We start from the raw sequence: 19,120 nt of genomic DNA on the forward strand, positions 1-19,120 counted from the left end.
AGGAATTGTGCCGGTCGACCCCCCCCTCCCCTCTCCCTCTCCTGTTTTATTTCCGTTACATTTCAGTGTGAGTTTCTTTTTGCTGGGGGGGGGGCACACTCCCCATTCCCCCCCCCCCAAAGGATGAACTCTTCTCAAAGTAAAGCTATATTTATATCAACCCCCCAACTTTGCTTTGGTCTCATTATTTCTAATGCCCCCCCCCCCCCCTCAACTTTGCCTATTGGATCGGTCTAGTGCCCCCCCTTCCATCCTAGGACCCCTGGGTGTCCCCCCATTATCCATGGAACCCCTTGTCGTCGTCCCCCCTCATTTCTGGGATCCCCTGTGTTGTCGCCCCCCCCACCTGCAAGGTACCACGCTGTGTGCGCCCCCCGCAGTTCGTATATCGGCCCCCCATCCCCGTTCAATTGTTGGCCATTGCGCCCTACGCCACGCCTCCTCCATGTGTTCCTATGGAGCTTTAAGCCACGCCCCCTTTGGTCCCCGTTTGAGCATTGAGCCACTTCCGCCGCAGTCTGATGACGATTCAGTCACGCGGCTCGGTCACGTGGCGCCCAACATGGCCGCCCCCACGGGGGCGCTGTGGCGGCGGTTGCTGCGCAGCGCTGCGGTGCGGGGTTTGTGCGGGACCGCGGCGGCGGAGGAGCCCGAAAGAGCCGTGTGGGTGCGGGGCGGGGGCGGGGAGGTGCGGGAGGGGGTTCCAGAGTGGTGCTGACTGCCCCCCCCATGTCCTTTCCGTAGGGTGAACGTGGTGTTCGTGGACAGTGCGGGGCGGAGGGTGGAGGCGCGGGGCCGCGTGGGGGACAACGTGCTACAACTCGCCAGGGAGTGCGGGGTTCCTATTGAGGGTACGGGGGGGGGGGGGCGGGGTTCCTATGGGGGGAGTTGCGGGGGGGTCTGGAGGTGAGGGGTTTTTGTAGGGGATGCGGGGTTCCTATAGAGGATGCAGGAATAGGGGTGTAGGGCTCCTATGGGGGATACGGAGTGTGGTGGGGGTTACGGGGTTCCCATGGGGGTTATGGGATGCGGGGTGGGGGTGCGGGGTTCCTATAGGGGTATGGGGGAGGGGGGGCTGTCGGGGGTTGTGGGGTGTGGGAATGGGAGAGGAAGCAGGAATTGTGCCAGGCGTTGGGAGCAGGATTGGGATTAGGGGTGGCATTGGGAGTGGGAATAGAACTGGGAATGGGTCTGGGGGGCTGAAACCGGATCAGGAATGGGACTGGGAATAGGGGGGGGTTGTCCTGGATGTTCACGTTTCCCCCCCCCTTCCCCCCTCCACCCATAGGGGCTTGTGAGGCATCCCTGGCGTGCTCCACGTGCCACGTTTACGTCAGCACCCCACACCTGGAGCGTCTGCCCCCCCCCAGCGAGAGGTAACCCCCTCCCCCCCAAAGTCTCCCTGAGACCTCCCTCCCCAAATGAGCCTCCCCCTATTTTTGTGCCCCCTCAAACCCCCCTATCATCGCCACCCCATCCCCCTCCCCAATGTCCCTTCCCACTTAATAACTTAATTAATTTCTTCCCCCCCCCGCCCCCCCCCTCCACCTTAGGGAGGAGGACCTCCTGGATACAGCCCCGCAGCTGCGCGTGGAGTCGCGGCTGTGCTGCCAGCTGACGCTCCTCCCGTCGCTGGAGGGCGCTGTCTTCACTCTCCCGCGCGTCACCCGCAACTTCTACGTCGACGGCCACGTCCCCAAAGGGCACTGACAGGAGCTGGGGGGGGACGGAACAACCCCCTCCCCCAATATAATGGGATGGGGACCCCCACCCCAAAATAAAATGTAATGGGAAGTGGGGTCACCGCCCCCCCCCACTAAAATAAAGTATGTTAGAAGTGATGAAGATGCAGAGCCCCCCCCCCCCCCCCCCCAGATATAATGGGATTGGATGGAGACCCCTCCCAAAAAATAAAATATATTGACAGCAATGGAGATGAGGACCCTCCCAAATATAATGAAATATAATGGGATGGAATGGGGACACCCCCTTAAATAAAATGTTATGGGGACCCCCCGAGCTGATGGTGTTGGGTTTCTTTTTTTTGGATGTGGGGGGGGGTGGGACCCATAGGACCCCTCCCCTCGCCCGCCCCATGGATCCCATTGCCCCATAGGGCCCCACTCCCCTCCCCCTCACAGCTGCGGCTGATTTAAGGCCGATTTGGTACCGCTGTGATCCGGTTCTGTTTCCGGTTTGGTTCCCTTCTCGCCTCACTTCAGCCCCAGTTTGAGTCCCGGTTCGGGTCGGTCCCATCCCGGCTGGGTTCCGTCCCGGTTCGGTTTGGATTTCGCTTCCCTCCCATCCCCGTCGGGTTTCCCCAACGGTTCGGTTCGGGAGCGGCGCTGGAGTTCGCAGAACATCCAACAACGCACGGAAACGGAGCGCGGAGGGGGGGGGGCACCGGGAACAGGTGGGGGGAGCAGGGAAATGGGGGGGGGGAAGGAAATAAGGGGGAAAAGTGGAAGGGAAGGAGGAAAAGGGGGGGGAAATAATGAGGAAAAGGGGGGAAAGCAGGGGGAAAGAAAAAAGTACGAGGAAAAGTAGGGGGGTGGGAAAAACAGTGGGGAAATGGGGGGGAGGGAGGAAATAATGGGGAAAAGTTGGGGGGGTAGTGGAGAAATGAGGGGGGGAAATGGGGGCAGAAGGGGGGGAAATTGGGGGGGAGAAGGAAATAATGGGTAAAAGTGGGGGGGGAGGAGAAAATGTGGAAAAGTGGGGGGAAATAGCGGAGGAAATGTGAAGGGAAAACGGGGGAAATTATGGGGGGGAAGGGGGGTGCGCAGCCAGGATCTGCCTCTAATCCCCCACTTCTCTTCACAGCGCGCCCCCCGGGACCCCCCCACGCCCTCCCAGCATTGGGGATGGGGATGCCCTGAGCCTCATCAGCCTCCAATGTTGGGAGACCCCCCCTCTTTTGAGGACCCCCCCCTCTTTTGGGCACACCCCCGGACATCGTTTTGGGCACCCCTCCGGCTATCGATTTGGGGACCCCCCCTCACTTGGATAGCGATTTGGGGACCCCTTGGGGGACACCCCCCGGTCTGGGGACCCCTTTGGGAAGCCCTTTAGGGACCCCCCCGATTTCAGGGACCTCCCCACTTTTGGAGTCCCTTTTGGAAACCCCCAATTTGGGGACCCCTGAATCTTTGGGAACAGTTATAGGATCCACCCCTCTTTTGGAGACCCCTATAGAACCCCCCCCACTTTTGGAGACCCCCAATTTGAGGACCCCCCCGGACCCTAGCACCCTTTTGAAGTCCCCTTTGAAGACCCCCCTGCATACGGAGCCCCTCCCACTCTTGGAGACCCCCAGTTTGGGCCCCTCTATTCCTTTGGGGACCCCTATAGGACCCCCCTCATCTTTGGGGACCCCTTTGGGCCCCTCCCCACTTTTGGAGACACCCAGTTTAAGGACCCCCCCGGATCCCCCCACCCTTTCTAATTCCCCCTCGAAGACCCCCAACTTAGGGACCCCCTCCCCTTCCCGCCCCCCCCGCCGCAAATCGCGCACCCCCCGGCGCGGGGCGGACCCCCGGGACCCCTCATTCCGTGGGGTCACCTTCAGCCTTCGTTTGGGCCCCCTCCCTAGCAGGGCCGACGGTGGAGGGGGGCTCCTCATCACCGCCCACCGCAGGTCAGCACCCTTGGATGCCCCCTCCATAACCTCCACATGCCCCCCCCCTCCCCCCCAAATGTCCTCGTTTTCCCCACCCCCCCACAGCGTCCCCTTGTGTCCCCCGCCCCCCATGTGCCCCTCCCCCACAACTTCCCATAGCCCCATGTGCCCCCCTAGTCCCCCCCATAAACCTAATGTGTGCCCCCCCATATGTGCTCCTCATAATCCCCCTCCCAAGTACCCACTTGAGTCCCCCCCATAACCCCCATGTGCCCCCCCCTCAAATACCCCATACGCCCTCCCCAATCCCAATGTCTCCCCCTCCAAATATCCCCCTTTGCCACCCCCTAACACCCCCCCCCCCCCGCCAACATCCTCCCCTCTCTCCACAGCTTCGGCCCCCCCCGCGGCCCCCCCGCGCACCGCCGACCCCCGAAGGTGAGGAAGGGGGGGGGGAGCAGCTCCGAAGACGAACGCAGTGCCCCCCCCGCTCCAGGTACGTTGTCCTTTAACTGGGGGAGGAAGCGGGGGGGCATAAACCAACGGTGCCCCCCCTTACTTTGTTCCGCCCCCCCCTTAGAGCCCCCCCCGCGAAGCTGCGCCTCCTGCAAAACCCAACGGACTCCATTATGGCGAGCGGCAGAGAATGGGACCCCGCTGTGCAACGCCTGCGGGATCCGGTGAGGGGGGCACCCCATAAATCCTCCCCCAGATAAAACCCAAAGGGGGGCACCGCCATAACCCCCTCCCCCCCCCCCCCCCCAAACCCAAATAAAACCAGAAGGGGGGAGGGGCACCCCCGTATCAACCCCCACTCCCAATATATGATCCTAATGGAGACAAAATACCACCCTACTTAATATTAAACAAACCCTAATTAATATTAATATCGCTCTTAATTACCCCCCCCCCCCCGCCAGGTACCGGAAGTACCGCCGTCGCTGTCGCCGCTGTTGGAGCGTCCCGAGAAGGAGCGCCCTCCCCCCGCCTGCGGCGCGGTGCCCCCAGTGCGGGGCTGAAGACCCCCCTCGGGGAGGGGAAGTTCATATGGACGCCCCCCAGGAGTGAGAACGGGCCTCCCCCACCCCCAGGAGTGATAATGGGGAGCACATGGGGCCCCCCCCCCCCCAAGGAAAGGGGCTGAGAATGGACTTCCCCCCCCCCCCCCAGATTAATAATGGGGGGCAATGGACCCCCCCAGGAGTGACAATGGGGGCAGTAACGGACCCCCCGCCCCCGAGGAGTGGGGTTATGGGGTGGGATTTGGGGGTCCTGTTTGTGGCTATGGGGCAGGGGTGCGGGGCGGAGTTCGGGGGTCCCCATTGGATACTATGGGAGTAGGGGGCGGGCTTACGGAGGGGGTGAGATTTGAGGTTTCCCATTGGTCGCTATGGGGTGAGGGCGGGGCGTTCTTTCCCATGTGATCCCGCCCCCTCCACCCCCACTCCACCCCTCCAACCCCCCCAGAAGTGACGGCGGCAGCGCAGCGCAGCGCCGGCACCGCGTGGTACCGGCACTGTCAGCATCAGTGTCACCAGCAGCCACCAGCACTGTCACCGCTGCCACCATCACTGGGATTGTCACCGTTGCTGCCATCACCGCTGCCAGGTTGGTCATCATCACTGCTGTCACCATCACTGCTGGCACCAGAGTTGTCACCATCACCAGGGCTGCCACCAGCGCCACCGTCACCGGGATTGTCACCATCACTGCTGTCACCGCTGCTCAGTTGTCACGGCGGTACAGGTGCGGTGAGTTGGGGGGGCGCCCACGTGCAATGCACGCCCACATGCGAAATGTGCTCACACCCACGTGCAATGCACGCCCACACACGCAGTGCACAGCCAGGTGCACACGCGTTGCACGCCCTCATGCACGCTCACCCCCCCACGCGTGGCCGCTTCCCTGTGCGTTGCACGCAGCCCACGCTTTGCACACCCACACATCACAGCGCTGCGTTCGCACGTGGGGGTGTGGAGGGGGAGGGGGGGAGCTGCTGTGTGAGCCTTCAACCTCCCCTCCTCATCCTCACCCCGTTCCCGACCTTCCTCCGCTCCTCATCCTTGCCCCTATTCCTGCCCATTGCCTTCATCCCCTCCTCATCCTCCCCCCCATCCCTATCCATGACATTCATCCCCAACCTTCCTCCCCTCCTTATCCTCACTCCCATCCTCATCCCTATTACCATGCGAAGCTTCATCCCTTCCTCATCCTCGTCCCCTATTCCTACCTATAGCTTTCCTTCCCTCCTCATCCTCACCACTATCCCCATAACCTTCATCCCCTCCTCATCCTCATCCCCTCCCTCCCCCCCTCAGCACTGACGGGACCCCATGGCTGCCCCCCAAGCGGCCGCAAAGCTGCTGCCCCCCCTCCTCCTGGCACTCGCAGGTAATGGGGATGGGGATGGGGCAATCTGGGGGGGGTCCCCATATTTGTTAGTATGTAGGGGGGTGGACACAACCCTGACCTGATGGGGCACGGAATGCTGCTCTGGATTTGAGGTCCTGGTTTGCTGCTGGGGGTCTGTTTGGGTCTGGGATCCTGCTTTGGGGTCAGGGTCCCATTTTGGACCGAAGGCTCCATTTGGGTCTGGGGTCCCCCTCTATACTCACTGCCCCATTTGGCTCTGGGGTCTCACCCTGACCCCAGCATCCCATTTGGGTCTGTGGTCTCCGATTGGTCTGAAGGCCCCATTTGGGGTCTGCCAGCCCCCTCAGCCACTTTCTGGGTCCGCTCGTGGCCGCGTGTCGCCGTGGTTCCGTTTGGCGGTTCGGTGCCCATCAACTGCAGCCGCGGTTTCTGCCCGGGTCTCGCGGTGCCACCGGAGCTGAGCTGGGCGCTGGGCAGCACCGCCGGGCCGGGCGGCCGCCGCTGGAGAACCTTCGTCCTCACCAACGTCACCGAATGGGAGCCGGAGCCGGCGCTGTGCAGAGCGCGGTGCGGGGACAGCAGTGCCAACAGCAGCACTGCCATCATCGTGTACAGTGAGATGGGGGGATTGGGACTGGGGAGGGATGGGGATTGGGGCATGATTGGCTTTGGGTGCGATTGGGAGTGGGGTAGGATGGAATGGAGTGGGGGGGATGGGGATGGGGATGGGACTGGGATTGGGGTGGGGATAGGGATGGGATTGGGATGGGATATAGGGTTGGGAATGGGATTTGGATGGGGATGTGGTTGGGCCAGCACTCTCATGGGGCCGGGATTGGGACGGGGAGGATGGGATATAGGGTTGGGATTGGGGTTAGGATTGGGATGGTATGTTGGGATTGGGATGGGATATAGGGTTGGGATTGGCTGCAGGCGGATCTGCGACGCCCCCCTCTCCCCGCTCTGCTCTGCCCCCATAAGAGCAGCCAGACTGGGTGCGTTTGGACGCGGTGCCGGCGGTGCCGGTGGGTGCCGCAGTGACCCTGCAGTGCCACGTGGCTGAGTGCGCCCCGCTGGCCAACCTGACGGTGACGCTGCGTCACGGCACAGAGACCCTCAGCACCCACAGTTTCCCCGCCGCCCCCGGCAGCGCCGCCGTCACCGTCAGCCACACGCTGACCGCCGGGCCCGGCGACCACGGCCAGCCGGTGCGCTGCCACGCCGAGCTCTCCCTGCGCCCGCATGGGCCGCTCTTCGCCCGCGCCGCGGCGCCCATCCGGCTATCGGTGTACGGTGAGGGCAGCACCACGGGATCCTCATCTCTAATTCAGTCCCTAATCCAATCCCAATCCATGTCCCTATTCCAATCTTAATTCCAATCTCTATCCCAATTTCAAACAAGATCCAATTCCAATCCCAATCTAATCCCATCACAATCACCATGTCATCCCCATTGCCATCCAATCCCATTTCCATCCCAATCCCCATTTCATCCCCTTTTCCATCCCCACCCCCCTATGCTCTCGCCCGTGGCTCTCAGCCCCCCTCACAATGCCTCCCCCCCGCCCCAGCCCTCCCAGATCCCCCCCAGCTGTTCTCCCCGCCGCACCTCGAAGCCGACACCGCAGCGGCCGGCAGCTGCCGTGTGCTGGGCGCCTTCCCGGCGGAGGAGACCCGCGTGGTGCTGGCACTGGATGGGGACCCTTTGGAGACGGAGGTGACGGCGACAGCGGAGGCGGTGACGGCCGTGGCTCAGATCAACGCCCGCACCGTGGGGCACCGCGAGCTCAGCTGCACCGCCGCTGTGGGCGCAGCAGAACAGACGGCGCGGGCGCTGATCCACGTTTACCGTATGGACAGAACTGAATCTCGTGGATCCCAGCCCCATAGATCCAAATCCCGAGACCCCAACCCTGAGATCCCACCCCAACATGCAACTCGAAATGGATCAGATGGTTGGACTTACGGCCATAGAGATCTTTCCCCTCCTTAAGGATTCCATGACTTAAGGCTTCCAAAATCCATCCCCAATCCCATGGGGTACCCACCACTGCCCCCTCCCACCTGCAACCCCCAGACCACCACTCCCATGTGCGTTCCACCCCAAAACCCCAAATCCCACAGCCACCCCTCCCCCTCCCACCCTGATCACCCCAGCCCCTCTCTCACCCCATAGGATTCCCAGCGCCCATCCTGGAGCTGAGCCCGGTGCCTGCGGGTCTCCCGGTGTCGGTTTGGTGCCGCTCGGCGCCTGCCGACCCCCCCTCAGTGCGGCTGCAGCTGCGTGATGCCGATGGCGGGGTCCTGGCTGAGGGTCCCCAGCCGGCGCTGGAGCTGCGCATGGTGCCCCAGCGGGAGGACGATGGGCGCTGGTTTGGGTGCAGCGCCCGCCTGGCCCTGGGGGACGATGTGGTGACCAAAGAAGCCGAGGGGAGGCTGACGGTGCTCTGTAAGTCCCTGCCGTGGTCCCTGTTGGCCCCATGTGCAGTTGGGAAGAGAGTGGGGAGGAGGGGGAATGTTTGGGGTGGTCCCCTTCCTGTCCCATCGCCATCCCCATTCTGTCCTCATTCTCATCTCAATGCCAATTCCCCTTCCTCGCCTCCGTCCCGTTCCTCGCCTCCGTCCCATTCCACATACATTTTCACCTCTGTCTCCATCCAACCCCTCACCCTTCATCCCCCCTTCCACCCCAACCCCACCCTCCCAATCCTATCCTATCCTATCTCCATCTCGCCCCACTCCTCCCATCTCACTCCTCCCGTGTCCATCCAACCCTGCATCCATCCCATCCCGCCGACCCCCCCTCCTCCCATCACATTTTCCTCCCCAGACCCCCCTGAGATGGACTCTACCTCCTGCCCCACATCCCTCACATGGTTGGAGGGCACAAGGGAAACTCTCTCCTGTGGGGCTGCTGGTAACCCCACACCTGTCGTCACCTGCACCCGCCGCGGTGACCCCCCCGGCACCGCCGGACCCATCCTGGTCACCCGGTCCCATGCGGGGATCTACCACTGCAACGCCACCAACAGCGTGGGGACACGGAGCCGCGTTGTCACCGTCCGTGTGGAGTGTGAGTGGGGCGAGTGGGGGGCACTGCGGGGGGCATTAGGGATGAATGGGGTGGTGGCATTGGGGGGGCTCAGGTTAGTTGTGGGTCTGGGTGATGCCAAATACGGACATATTTTATTAGGGAAGGTAGGAATACGGGGTGAGGGGGATTGGTTTGGGACTAAAAGGGGCAGATTTGGGTCGGATGTGGGGTGAAATTCTTCCTCTTGAGGTGGGGGGGGGAGTCTGAGGGGATCCCACAGTTGGCTGGGTGGGATTTGGGTACCAAATAGGCAGGGGGTAAAACTGGGGGGAACCTTGAGGTCCCAACTGGAAATTGTGGTTCTGTAATTATGTGATTATGGGAGTCTCTAATTAATTATGCGATTGTGCGATCCCACGATTTGCTGATCCCATGATTCAGTGATTCGATGATCCCGTGAGTCTCCAATTCCACCTTCTGTTGATCCCACAACTCACCGATCCCACGATTCGATGACCCCACGCTTCCCTCCTCACCTCCCTTACCCCCAGATGAGCCCTCGCTGTCGGAGCTCGGCTGCCCGGCGCACCGCACGTGGCTGGAAGGGCAGCGCCGGGAGCTGCCGTGCAGCGCCGATGGGGACCCTGCGCCCACCACGCACTGCGCCCGCCATGGGGGACCCCCGGGGGATGAGGATGGCCGCACCGTCAGCCGCGGCGACGCCGGGCGTTACGTCTGCACCGCCACCAACCGGCACGGGTCGGCGCGGCGCAGCGTCGACGTCACCGTCGAGTGTGAGTGGGGAGATGGGGTGCTGAGTTTGTGCGGGGAGTGCCGTTGTGTCTGGGCCAGGGGTGCCATTGTGACCGGGTTAGGGATGCCGTGTCTGTGCCAGTAGTGTCACCGTGCCAGGGATGCTGCGTTTGTGCCAGATTGCCATACCCATGCCAAGGATGTCACCATGTTCGTATTAGGAGTGCCACATCCACGCTGTGGCCAAAGTGGAGATGCCATGGCTCTACCAAGTTGGGAATGTGGTTGACCCTACCATGACCAAACCAGGGATGCCATGAACACCCAGGAACACCGTGACCGTGCCGGTGCCGCCGTCGGTGCCATCATGGTTCCCCTTCCTCCCCTCAGACCAACCCAGCATTGGCGATGCCGACTGCCCAGCGCGGCGGCTGTGGGTGGAGGGCACAGCGGCGGAGCTGGAATGCAACGCCAGTGGGAATCCCCCCCCCAGTGTAGCTTGCTCCAAACTGGGAGACCCCCACGCCCCCCCTGGCAGTGCCAATGTCACCCGTGCCCACGCCGGCACCTACCAATGCCAGGCCACCAACGTGCATGGCACGGCACTGCAGAACGTCACCATCACTGTGGAGTGTGAGTGAGGTGATGGGGGGAGGGTATGGGGGGGGCGATTTGGGGGTGGGGGTTTTGGGAGGGGGTAAAATGAGGAGTTGGGGTAAAGATGGGGGACTTGGGGGTTTCTGGGGGTAAAAAATGAGGGGTTGGAGGTAAAGATGGGGAAGTTAGGGGTTTTGGGGGGGAAATGGAGGAATTGAAAGGTAAAAATGGGGTTATAAGAGGGATAAAAATAGGAGGTAGGGGGGTAAAAATTGGAGGTTGGGGGTTTTGGGGGGTAAAAAATGAGGTGTTGGTGATTTAGGGGGTAAAAATTGGGGTTTTGGGGGGTTTAAAAATGGGGGCTTTGAGGTTTGGAGGATCAGAAAAGAAGGAAACCGATGGGTTTGGGTTCCCCGATCGCCATTTCTGGGGGACGGCTTGAGGCTGGAAGGGAAAAGAAGGGAGAGCGAGGGGCCATTTTGGGGCTCAAAGGGGCCCTTTCGGGTTTTCCCTCTCGCACAGACAGCCCCGCAGCCCTCACCCTCCGCGTGCTGCCGTCCCCCAACGTGAGCCGCGGCGGCAGCTTCAGCGTGGAGTGCGGCGCTGAGGGGGTCCCGACTCCCACCTTTGGGTGGGCGCTGCCCCCTGCCCCCAACTTGCGCTTCGGGGCCGACAACCGGTCGGTGGAGGTGGAGAACGCGGCGGCCGTCAATCGCGGCCGCTACACCTGCATGGCTGTCAACCGGCACGGCCGGCGCGTGGGCAGCGTGGTGGTGAGCGTGGATGGTGAGCCCTGGGGGACAGAGGGGTGGTGTCACCAGTGGGGTGTCGATGTCACCAGTGGGGTGTCGATGTCACCAGTGGGTGTGGATGTCACCAGTGGGGTGTCACGGTCACCGCTGCGGTCTCCCCTGCGTGCCGTCACCACGAAGGTGCCACAGTCGAGGTGTCACATGAGTGTTGTTGGCACGGTGTTGATGCCACCGGTGCCACACCGTGGTTCCGCTGTCCCCGCAGAGAGCCGGCTGTCCCTGCTGCTGTCCCTGTCCCTGCTGGGTTCTGTCACCGTGCTGGCAGCGGCCGCATGGGGCATTTATTACATGAAGACCACTGCCTGCAAGAAGGGAGAGTACAACGTGCGTGATGCCGAGGGCTCCTCCGAGGCCTCCCGCCTGCACCGGGGGGACAGCGGGGGACAACGGGAGCTGTTTGGGATCCCTCTCACCCCCACCTGAGGAACCTCAGCACCCGGGACCCCCAGAGCACATGGAGGTGGAGACAGTGTGGTGACACCTGGACCGAGGGATGGTGGTGGGGGTCGCCATGCTGTGCCCGTGGGGGTGGTGGTGGCTGTCATCATATTGTCCGCAAGAAGCTGTGTTGGTTGTCGTCGTATGTCCCGAAGAAATGGTGTTGGATGTGCCCAAGAAACAGCGTTGGATGTCACTGTGCTGTTGGATGTCCTCAATTAACAGTGTTGGATGTCACCATATTGTCCCCAAAGAACAGTGTTGGATGTCACATAAACCGTCCTCAAGGAATAGACTTGGATGTCACCAAACTGTCTCCAAGGAATGGTGTTGGATGTCACCAAATGTCCCCAAGGAGCAACGCTGGTGTCATTGCTCCATCCCCGTGGGTTGGTGTTGGATTCAGCCCAATTTGTGGCCAATGCCGTTTTTTAACTGCTTTGCTTTGCATTTTATGGAGGTTATTGGGAAGGGAGGGGAAGGAGGCAAGGAATGTAAATTAAAAATAAAATTTTTATTGAGAAGGACGAAAGTGGAGCAACAGCCTGGTCCCAAACTCCTCCCCATACCCCCACCCCCCACTTGGTGCCACTCAGCAGCCCCTGCCCCCCCAGTACGGCCCCGATGGCACCTGGTGGAAGAGTCTGGGGGGGACACCACAGTTGTCACCCCCACTTTTTATCGGCTCACAACACCCCCTGCACCTTCATCGTCCTCACCTTCATCACCAGAACCCACCGTGGCCCCCCCACCCTGGGCCAGCGAGGTGTTGGGGGACAGCATGAAGTCAGCGTGACACCAGTCCTCATCCACTGGGTAACACCACTGTGGTGTCCCTGGGCCAGAGGTTGTGTCCCCATCGGTGTCACTCATGGGCTACGGCTAGCTGTGTGTCCCTATAGATGTCCCCCATCAGGTACCACTGGTTGTGTCCCTATAGGTGTCACCATGGGGTACCACCACATTGTCCCTATAGATGTCCCCCACTGGGTACCACCACCCCCATCACACTGCTGTCAGTCTGCTCACCCCTCTGAGGGTCCCATGGGACATTCCCACCCTGCACCCATGGGTGCTACGCTTGTGTCCCTGGTGCTGACCCATTTGGGGAGGCTGTAGCCCCATCCGAGAAGGCCCCCAAAGCCAAGAGGCGCTGCTGCTCCTTCTGCAGCTCATACTGACGGATCTTCTTCTTACGGTAATACAGGCGGTACAGAGCAGCCCCAACTGCAGCCAGCACCGCCACCACCACCGCCAGCGCCACCAAAAGGCCCACGTTGATGTCCCAGTCTGGGGCAGAAAGTGGTGTCAGCACCCCACGTGTGTCAACCTCTACTCCAACTCCATACACCCATCCCCACATGCGTCACTGCCCCACATGTGTAACCACCAACCCCCTATGCCCATCCCCACGTGCGTCACCTCCACCCCAATGACCCCATCCCTATGCGTCTCACCATCCCACATTTGTCACCCCATCCCCCACCACCCCGTGTGTCACCATTCCATGTGCTCACCATCCCAGCTGTGTCACCGCCCCACATGTATCCCCCCCCCCCCCACTCACACTCCACCCTCACGCTGACGCTCCGTCCAGTCGTGCCCAAGGCGTTGCTGGCGCTGCACCAATACGTCCCGCTGTGGTTCCGGCTGACGACACACGGCTGTTGCATGAGGATGATGGTGCCATCCTTGTGACATGTCACCACTGGGTCGGGTTTTCCTCGTGCACGGCACCACTGGTTCACCTCCTGGCCCTCCGTCCAGGTGTGGGTTGGGGGGCAGAGTTGGTCGTCCATGTGGGGTGGGGCTAGGGGGAAAAATGGGGTTCAAAATTGGGCCAAAGGGTTTGCCTCGGGACCAGTGGGGTTTGCACAGGGACTGAGGGGTTTTGCATTCACAGCAGGAATTTTGCACTACAACTAAGGGCTTTTGCACGAGAGCTGTGGGATTTTGCGCCAGGTCTAAGGGGTTTTGCTCTGTGATCGCGGGGCTTCTGCACTGCCGTTACGGGGTTTTGCACCAGGGCTGTGGCCAACCCCCAACGCCAGCCACCCACCGCTGACATTCAGCCTCACGACGTCGCTCCATTTCGGAGCTCTGCCCTCCACTTTGGCCTCGCAGTGCAGCTCGGAGCCGTCGTGCCCCTCCGTCACCAGCAGTGTGAAAAGCAGCGGCGATGGCCCCCAGGGTGCCAACACCCTTTGCCCGACCATCACCCGCAGCTCGATGCCCTCCCTGTGCCCTCCAGGCAGCTCGCAGAGTCCCGACACGTTCTGCATCGCCACGGGGATGTCGGTGCTGACACTGAGCTGCGGCGTGGGGAAATCTGTGGGTGACAATCAGAGAGGTGACGCCCATGGGATGCTGGCACAGAATGCTTGGGTTGGACGGACCCCAAGGATCACGGAGCTCCAACCCCCCCCAGCTGCATGCAGGGCCACCAACCTCCCATCGAACACCATCCCAGCTGCCCATCCAACCCGGCCTCAAACACCTCCAGGGACGGACGGCGCACCCACAGCTTCTCAGTGCAGCTGTTCCAGCACCTCTTCACTCTCATAAGAACAAACTTCCCCAAGTCCTCCCAACCCCTGTATGGGAACCGCTGAGTCACGTTCTGAACCTCTGATTGATCACCTGAGGCGAGCAGTGAGGCAGCCAGAGGAGCACAGCTGAGGGCAATTCACCTGAGCTGCCGGAAGCCTGGCTCCCCCCTCCTAGACCTATTTAAGAGCTGGCTGCCATTGGGGAAGGAGCTCTGCTGGAGTTTTGTGAGCCCAGGATAAGAGTAAGTCTTCCATTTTTTCTCTTTTGTTATTATAGTCTACTTTGGCTAACTCTCTTGTTTATTCTGTGATTATAACAGCCTAATATTCTTTGATTATACACCCCCGCTGACCCCCAACCTCATTCTCCCCCTATTCCAGGCCCCCAGTTCTCCTCCTGCTCTGTCTGGCTGCAGCCCCTGGATCCAACCTCAATCTTCCCTCCCTCAACTTCAAGCCATTTCCCCTTGTCCTGCTGTTATCTCCCCTTTCCAAGAGTTGATTCCCTCCTGTTTGTAGGCTCCCTTTAGGTACTGAAGGCTGCAATGAGGTCACCCCGCAGCCTTCGTTTCTCCAGGCCGAACAAGCGCAGCTCCCTCAGCCTGTTTCTGTAGAGGAGGTGCTGCAGCCCTCTGCCCACCTCAGTGCTCTTCTCCCTGTCTCGGTGCCCCTCCTCTGGACCCTCTCCAGCAGCTCCCTGTCTTTCTTGCACTGAGATTCCCAGATCTGGTTGCAATTCTGCAGATGGGGCCTCTGTGACAGCAGAGTGGTTTAATCCCCCCCCCAGTCCCACTGCCACCCTTCTGCTGATGCAGCCCAGGATTCCATTTGCTTTCCAAGCTGTAATCACACACTGCTGCTTCGTGTTCAGCTTTTTGCTGTCCAGGTCCTTCTCTGCAGGGCTGCTCCCCCCACCACTCTGTACACACCTGAGATTCCTCTGGCCCAAGCGCAAACCTTTGCATTTTCTGATGCTGACCCTCGTTAGATTCACCCATGCCCTCCTTCCCAGCCTGCTGAGGTCCCTCTGATCCCCATGGTCTACCTGTTGTCACCCCCCCTTGTCACCCTATTGCCTCCACGGTCTGACTGTTGTCCCCCCCACCATTCCCACTGTCACTGCTGACTGTTGTCACTCCCCCCTCCATTGTCCCCTTGCTCCACCTGCAGCCCCCCCTGCACCCCTCCTTCCCCACAGCGCCACCCGCTGCCATTGTGCCACGCTCACCATAAACGTTCACCACCAGCTCCGTGCTCTGTGCCTCAGGCCCCACTCTCACCCTGCACACCAATTTGTGCTTTCCAGGCTGATTCCACAGCAGCCCCCCAGTCCCCACACTCTGACTGTCCTCGCTGTATGGCTTCAGCGGTTCCCCATCCAGCAGCAGGGTGATGTTGGCTGCAGGGAAGGCGTTCCGGACGCTGCAGGTCAGGTTGAGCTCCTCGCCAGTTTCCAGGCGGACGTCGGCTGTCGTTTGGAGGGCTGGGGGGGATGAGGTAAGCGTGGGGGGGTCCGGGAAATCTGCAGTGGAGGGGAAGAGTCAGAGGGTGGGGGGGCAGAGGGGAGGGCTGCAGGTGGACCAAGGGGACAATTGGGGGAGGGCAACAGTCAGACAGCAGTGACAATGGGAGTGGAGGGAGGGACAACAGCGTTACAATGGTAACGAATGTGACCACGCTGGCAGCTCACCATAGACGTCCACCAGCTGTGCAGTGGAGGTGGTGTTGAACAGCGGGCCGTACGGCCGCAGGTCGAGCTCTGCACGGCAGGTGATGCTCTGCCCATGGTCCTCCCGCCGTGCCATCACCTCATGTGTCACCAACACGTCCTCCGGCTGCTTCTGGGAGTGCCCCCAGAAAGTGGCTGTGTGCAGAGTGAGGCCACCACGGCACAGGGACACCGTCAGGTTGCGGACTGGGGACACGTTGGGGACAAGGCAGGACAGGATGTGAGCATGGCCGGACTGCAGGGGGGGAATTGGTGACAGCTCCGGCTGGTCCAATGAGCCTGGGGGGGGAAAAAGGGGACAAAAGTGACAAAAGGTGAGAAAGGGTGACAATGATGAGGACTGAAGTTGATAATGTGGTGAGAAAAGGTGACAAGAGGTGACAAAAGGGAGAATGATGGTGACCAAAGGTGACAGCAATGGTGACGGAAGGGTGACAAGTAATGGTGACAGTGATGGCAACAGTGACGAAAGCGACAGAAGGTCTTGGTGATGGTGACAATGATGGTGACGTTGGTGACCGAAGGTGACAACAGTGACAGGAGGTGCCAACGCCGTCTCCTGGCAGCCTTACGGTAGGCGATGAGCTCTGCCTTCTCCCACTCCCTGCCCCCGTGGCAGCGGAAGTAGCACTTCAGGCTGCTGTTCCACTCGGTGACGTTGCTCAGTGTCACATCCAGCACCGTCGCGTTGCGGGGCTGACGACTGTGGCGCGATGAAGTCTCCACGCCGCCCTGCACCAGGGGGTCACTGCAGGAAGTGCTGCAGGTGATGTTGAGGGAGCCGCCGAATGGAACCAACAGCACCGGGGGCTGCAGCCAGACGGAGCAGGAGGAGAACTGGGGGCCTGGAATGGGGGGAGAATGAGGTTGGTGTCAGTGGGGGTGGGGGGGTTGGGAGAACTTGGCAGCAGATGGTTGGAGGGGGTGGAGGACCCCCATATGGGGACATAGGGCACCAAGAACCCCCCATATGGGGATGTGGGGACCCTCAAATCTGTCCTCCAGGGGATACAGGTTATGGAGGACCCCCATATGGGGACACAGGGAACAAAAGACCCCCATATGGGGCCATGGGAACTTCCCCCCCCCCCCCCCCCCCCCCTGCAGTTTGTTCCATATGGGGAAGCACCACTTCACCCCCCTCACCCCCCATAGTTCCCCTCTCAAGAAGCAGAGCCGTGTGGGAACTGATTTCCACTTCCTCCTCCACCCCCAAAGCACGGGGGGGGGAACACACGTGGAGGATGGGGGGTCACACGTGGGGGAGGTAACACAAATGAGGGGCATGCGTGGTGGGGGGGAGAGGGAAACATGCTGCTATGGGGCACGAGGTGGTGGGGAGGCTGCATGGATTCTGACTTCACCCTACACCCCCCCCCCGTTTCCGAATTAATAATAATAAAAAAGTAATTAATTAAAGGAGATGTGCCCATCTGCTGAGTGACCTCCAGATGCTGACAGCTGCTGTCAGGCACGAGCAGGGGGGAGAGGGGAGGGGTGGATTCTGAACCCTCCACCCCACCCCCCCCCATTTCCGGATGGGAAAAGGAAAAGAAAGTAACAATAATAAAAATTAAATAAACAAATAAAGAATTCCGGGGAATTCCTGAGTGCCAAAAAGGGATTTTGTAACTGAAAGGAAATGAAAAGAATCCCTGTGACATCCTCGAAGGCTTCCGGAGTTGGGGGGAGGAGGGGAGGGGGGGGCGCGCACACACATGTGAGCCATTGTGTGTCCATAGGGACCCCCAGATCTCTGTAACCCCACATCTCTGTGCCCCACGTATCCCTACGACCCCACACCCCCATGTCCCTCTTCCCCACTTATCTCCACCACACATCCCTGTGCCCCACACAGCCCTGTGACCCCATAACCCTGTGCCCCCACACTTCTATATCCCCATAGACCACATAGCCCTCTGACTGCACCCACTGCCATCCCAAACCTGCTGCCCCCCACCCCATTGCCCCATACCCCCCTGACTGCCCCCCACCCCATTTCTCACCTGTAAGCACACTCAGGCAGCCCAGCAGCAGTGGGAGTGCAGTGTGACGCATTGTGGGATCAATGGGAATGCAGGGGGACGGATCCTATGGGGATCCCCACAACTTTGGGGTCCAATTGGGATCCCCAAGAACTCTCCCAATCGGGTCCAACTGGGAGCTCCAGGTGATGGGATCCAATCAGGATCTCCAATGGGGTCCGATCAGGATCTCCAGATTATAGGGTCCAATTAAGATCTCCAAGAATTATCCAATAGGATCCAATGGGGATCTCCAGGCGATGGGATCCGATGGACTCAGGACCCCCAGCAACCCCCCCGATGGTTCCCACTCCTGTCCTCCTGAATCCCGGCACTCAATGGGGTCAGAATCCCGCGGCCGCCCTACGGTCCGTTCCCCTCTTCCGCGCTCCGCCCCCGGGGCCGCCCCTATTTCCATTGCGGCCCTATAGAGGCTGAGCCTCGCCCCCATATAGGGTGGAGGGACCGCGGGGGGGGGGAATTCCGGGATGGAGGGGATTTTGGAGCGGGGAATGCCCCGGGAAAGGGCTGGGAGGGGAGAGTCCCGCTGCGGGGTGCAGATCGTTTCAGCCCTATAGACACAACATGGGGAAGGTCGAGCCCCTGTTGCCCCAACATGGGGCAGATTTGGAGCCCCTATTGCCCCTGCATGAGACTCCATACGACCCCCTATGCCTCAAACTCCCCAAATCTGCCCCAAATCTGTTCCCCCCCCCCACCCCACGTGATTTCCCCATGACGTCACCACGTGACCTCATCCCCCAAACGCGTGGGTTTGGGTTCTGCTTTTTTCTTTAAATTCCCGTTTTTTGGGGACTTTTCTCACCCAACGGCAGCAGTGGGGCGACAGCGATGGGAGCCCAGTGATGGAAGGAGAAGAACCCCCCTGGGACCCCAATAATGGCACCTTTGGGACCCCCATAATGGAAGTGGGCTGACCCCCATATTTGCAATGATGTGACCCCATGGAACCCCAGTAACAGTGGGTGACCCCACTGAGAAGCACAGGGGGGAACTGAAGGGAAATCGGTGGCTCTGGGTGTCGTTTTCTACCAGGACATAAGGGAAATTCCCCCCAGATAGGACACTTTCACCCAGAAATTCCACTTTCCTCCCCAAAATATGATACGTTCTCTGAGAATTACGAAGTTTTCTCCCCTAAAATAACACTTTTCTCCCAAATATAGGATAT

At 60.7% G+C, this 19,120-nt stretch overlaps 3 protein-coding genes across 4 annotated transcripts; 2 read left to right on the forward strand and 1 right to left on the reverse strand.

Moving 5' to 3' along the window:
• The first annotated feature begins 521 nt into the window (after positions 1-521).
• FDX2 (ferredoxin 2) lies at positions 522-2,019 on the forward strand. Its single transcript, XM_052680642.1, has 4 exons — positions 522-661; positions 745-851; positions 1,289-1,376; positions 1,554-2,019. Exons 1-4 carry the CDS (start codon positions 522-524, stop codon positions 1,708-1,710), a joined length of 492 nt encoding a protein of 163 aa, XP_052536602.1. The 3' UTR covers positions 1,711-2,019.
• A 3,109-nt stretch (positions 2,020-5,128) lies between these two features.
• ICAM5 (intercellular adhesion molecule 5) lies at positions 5,129-12,163 on the forward strand. Of its 2 annotated transcripts, XM_052680638.1 has the most exons (11): positions 5,129-5,227; positions 5,938-6,010; positions 6,331-6,606; positions 6,974-7,285; positions 7,564-7,842; positions 8,169-8,441; positions 8,823-9,065; positions 9,578-9,820; positions 10,170-10,412; positions 10,899-11,162; positions 11,394-12,163. In XM_052680638.1, the coding sequence occupies exons 2-11, from the start codon at positions 5,953-5,955 to the stop codon at positions 11,609-11,611; spliced, it is 2,409 nt and encodes an 802-aa protein (XP_052536598.1). In that variant the 5' UTR covers positions 5,129-5,227; positions 5,938-5,952; the 3' UTR covers positions 11,612-12,163. The 2 variants fall into 2 exon arrangements, with proteins under 2 accessions (XP_052536598.1, XP_052536599.1); XM_052680639.1 differs by lacking the exon at positions 11,394-12,163 and having other exon boundaries at positions 10,903-11,068.
• A 91-nt stretch (positions 12,164-12,254) lies between these two features.
• On the reverse strand, positions 12,255-18,347 carry LOC128079433 (intercellular adhesion molecule 5-like). Its single transcript, XM_052680640.1, has 7 exons — positions 17,911-18,347; positions 16,477-16,749; positions 15,866-16,183; positions 15,404-15,697; positions 13,686-13,955; positions 13,194-13,436; positions 12,255-12,916 (listed from the first exon to the last, which is right to left on the reverse strand). Exons 1-7 carry the CDS (start codon positions 17,960-17,962, stop codon positions 12,702-12,704), a joined length of 1,665 nt encoding a protein of 554 aa, XP_052536600.1. The 5' UTR covers positions 17,963-18,347; the 3' UTR covers positions 12,255-12,701.
• Between the last annotated feature and the right edge of the window lie 773 nt (positions 18,348-19,120).

Source organism: Tympanuchus pallidicinctus, unplaced genomic scaffold (assembly GCF_026119805.1).
Source record: "Tympanuchus pallidicinctus isolate F22 unplaced genomic scaffold, pur_lepc_1.0 scaffold182, whole genome shotgun sequence".
NCBI lineage: Eukaryota > Metazoa > Chordata > Aves > Galliformes > Phasianidae > Tympanuchus > Tympanuchus pallidicinctus.

Excerpts from the sequence above, each read along its gene's own strand:
- FDX2 (XM_052680642.1), top strand. The coding sequence starts at position 522 with ATGACGATTCAGTCACGCGGCTCGGTCACGTGGCGCCCAACATGGCCG. Across the intron at positions 852-1,288 it reads GTGCGGGGTTCCTATTGAGG|GGGCTTGTGAGGCATCCCTG; the intron begins GTACGGGGGGGG and ends CTCCACCCATAG. Across the intron at positions 1,377-1,553 it reads CTGCCCCCCCCCAGCGAGAG|GGAGGAGGACCTCCTGGATA; the intron begins GTAACCCCCTCC and ends CCTCCACCTTAG.
- ICAM5 (XM_052680638.1), top strand. The coding sequence starts at position 5,953 with ATGGCTGCCCCCCAAGCGGCCGCAAAGCTGCTGCCCCCCCTCCTCCTG. Across the intron at positions 7,843-8,168 it reads GGCGCTGATCCACGTTTACC|GATTCCCAGCGCCCATCCTG; the intron begins GTATGGACAGAA and ends CTCACCCCATAG. Across the intron at positions 10,413-10,898 it reads CGTCACCATCACTGTGGAGT|ACAGCCCCGCAGCCCTCACC; the intron begins GTGAGTGAGGTG and ends CCTCTCGCACAG.
- LOC128079433 (XM_052680640.1), bottom strand. The coding sequence starts at position 17,962 with ATGCGTCACACTGCACTCCCACTGCTGCTGGGCTGCCTGAGTGTGCTT. Across the intron at positions 16,750-17,910 it reads CTGCCTGAGTGTGCTTACAG|GCCCCCAGTTCTCCTCCTGC; the intron begins GTGAGAAATGGG and ends CCCCCATTCCAG. Across the intron at positions 16,184-16,476 it reads GGCAGAGCTCATCGCCTACC|GCTCATTGGACCAGCCGGAG; the intron begins GTAAGGCTGCCA and ends TTCCCCCCCCAG.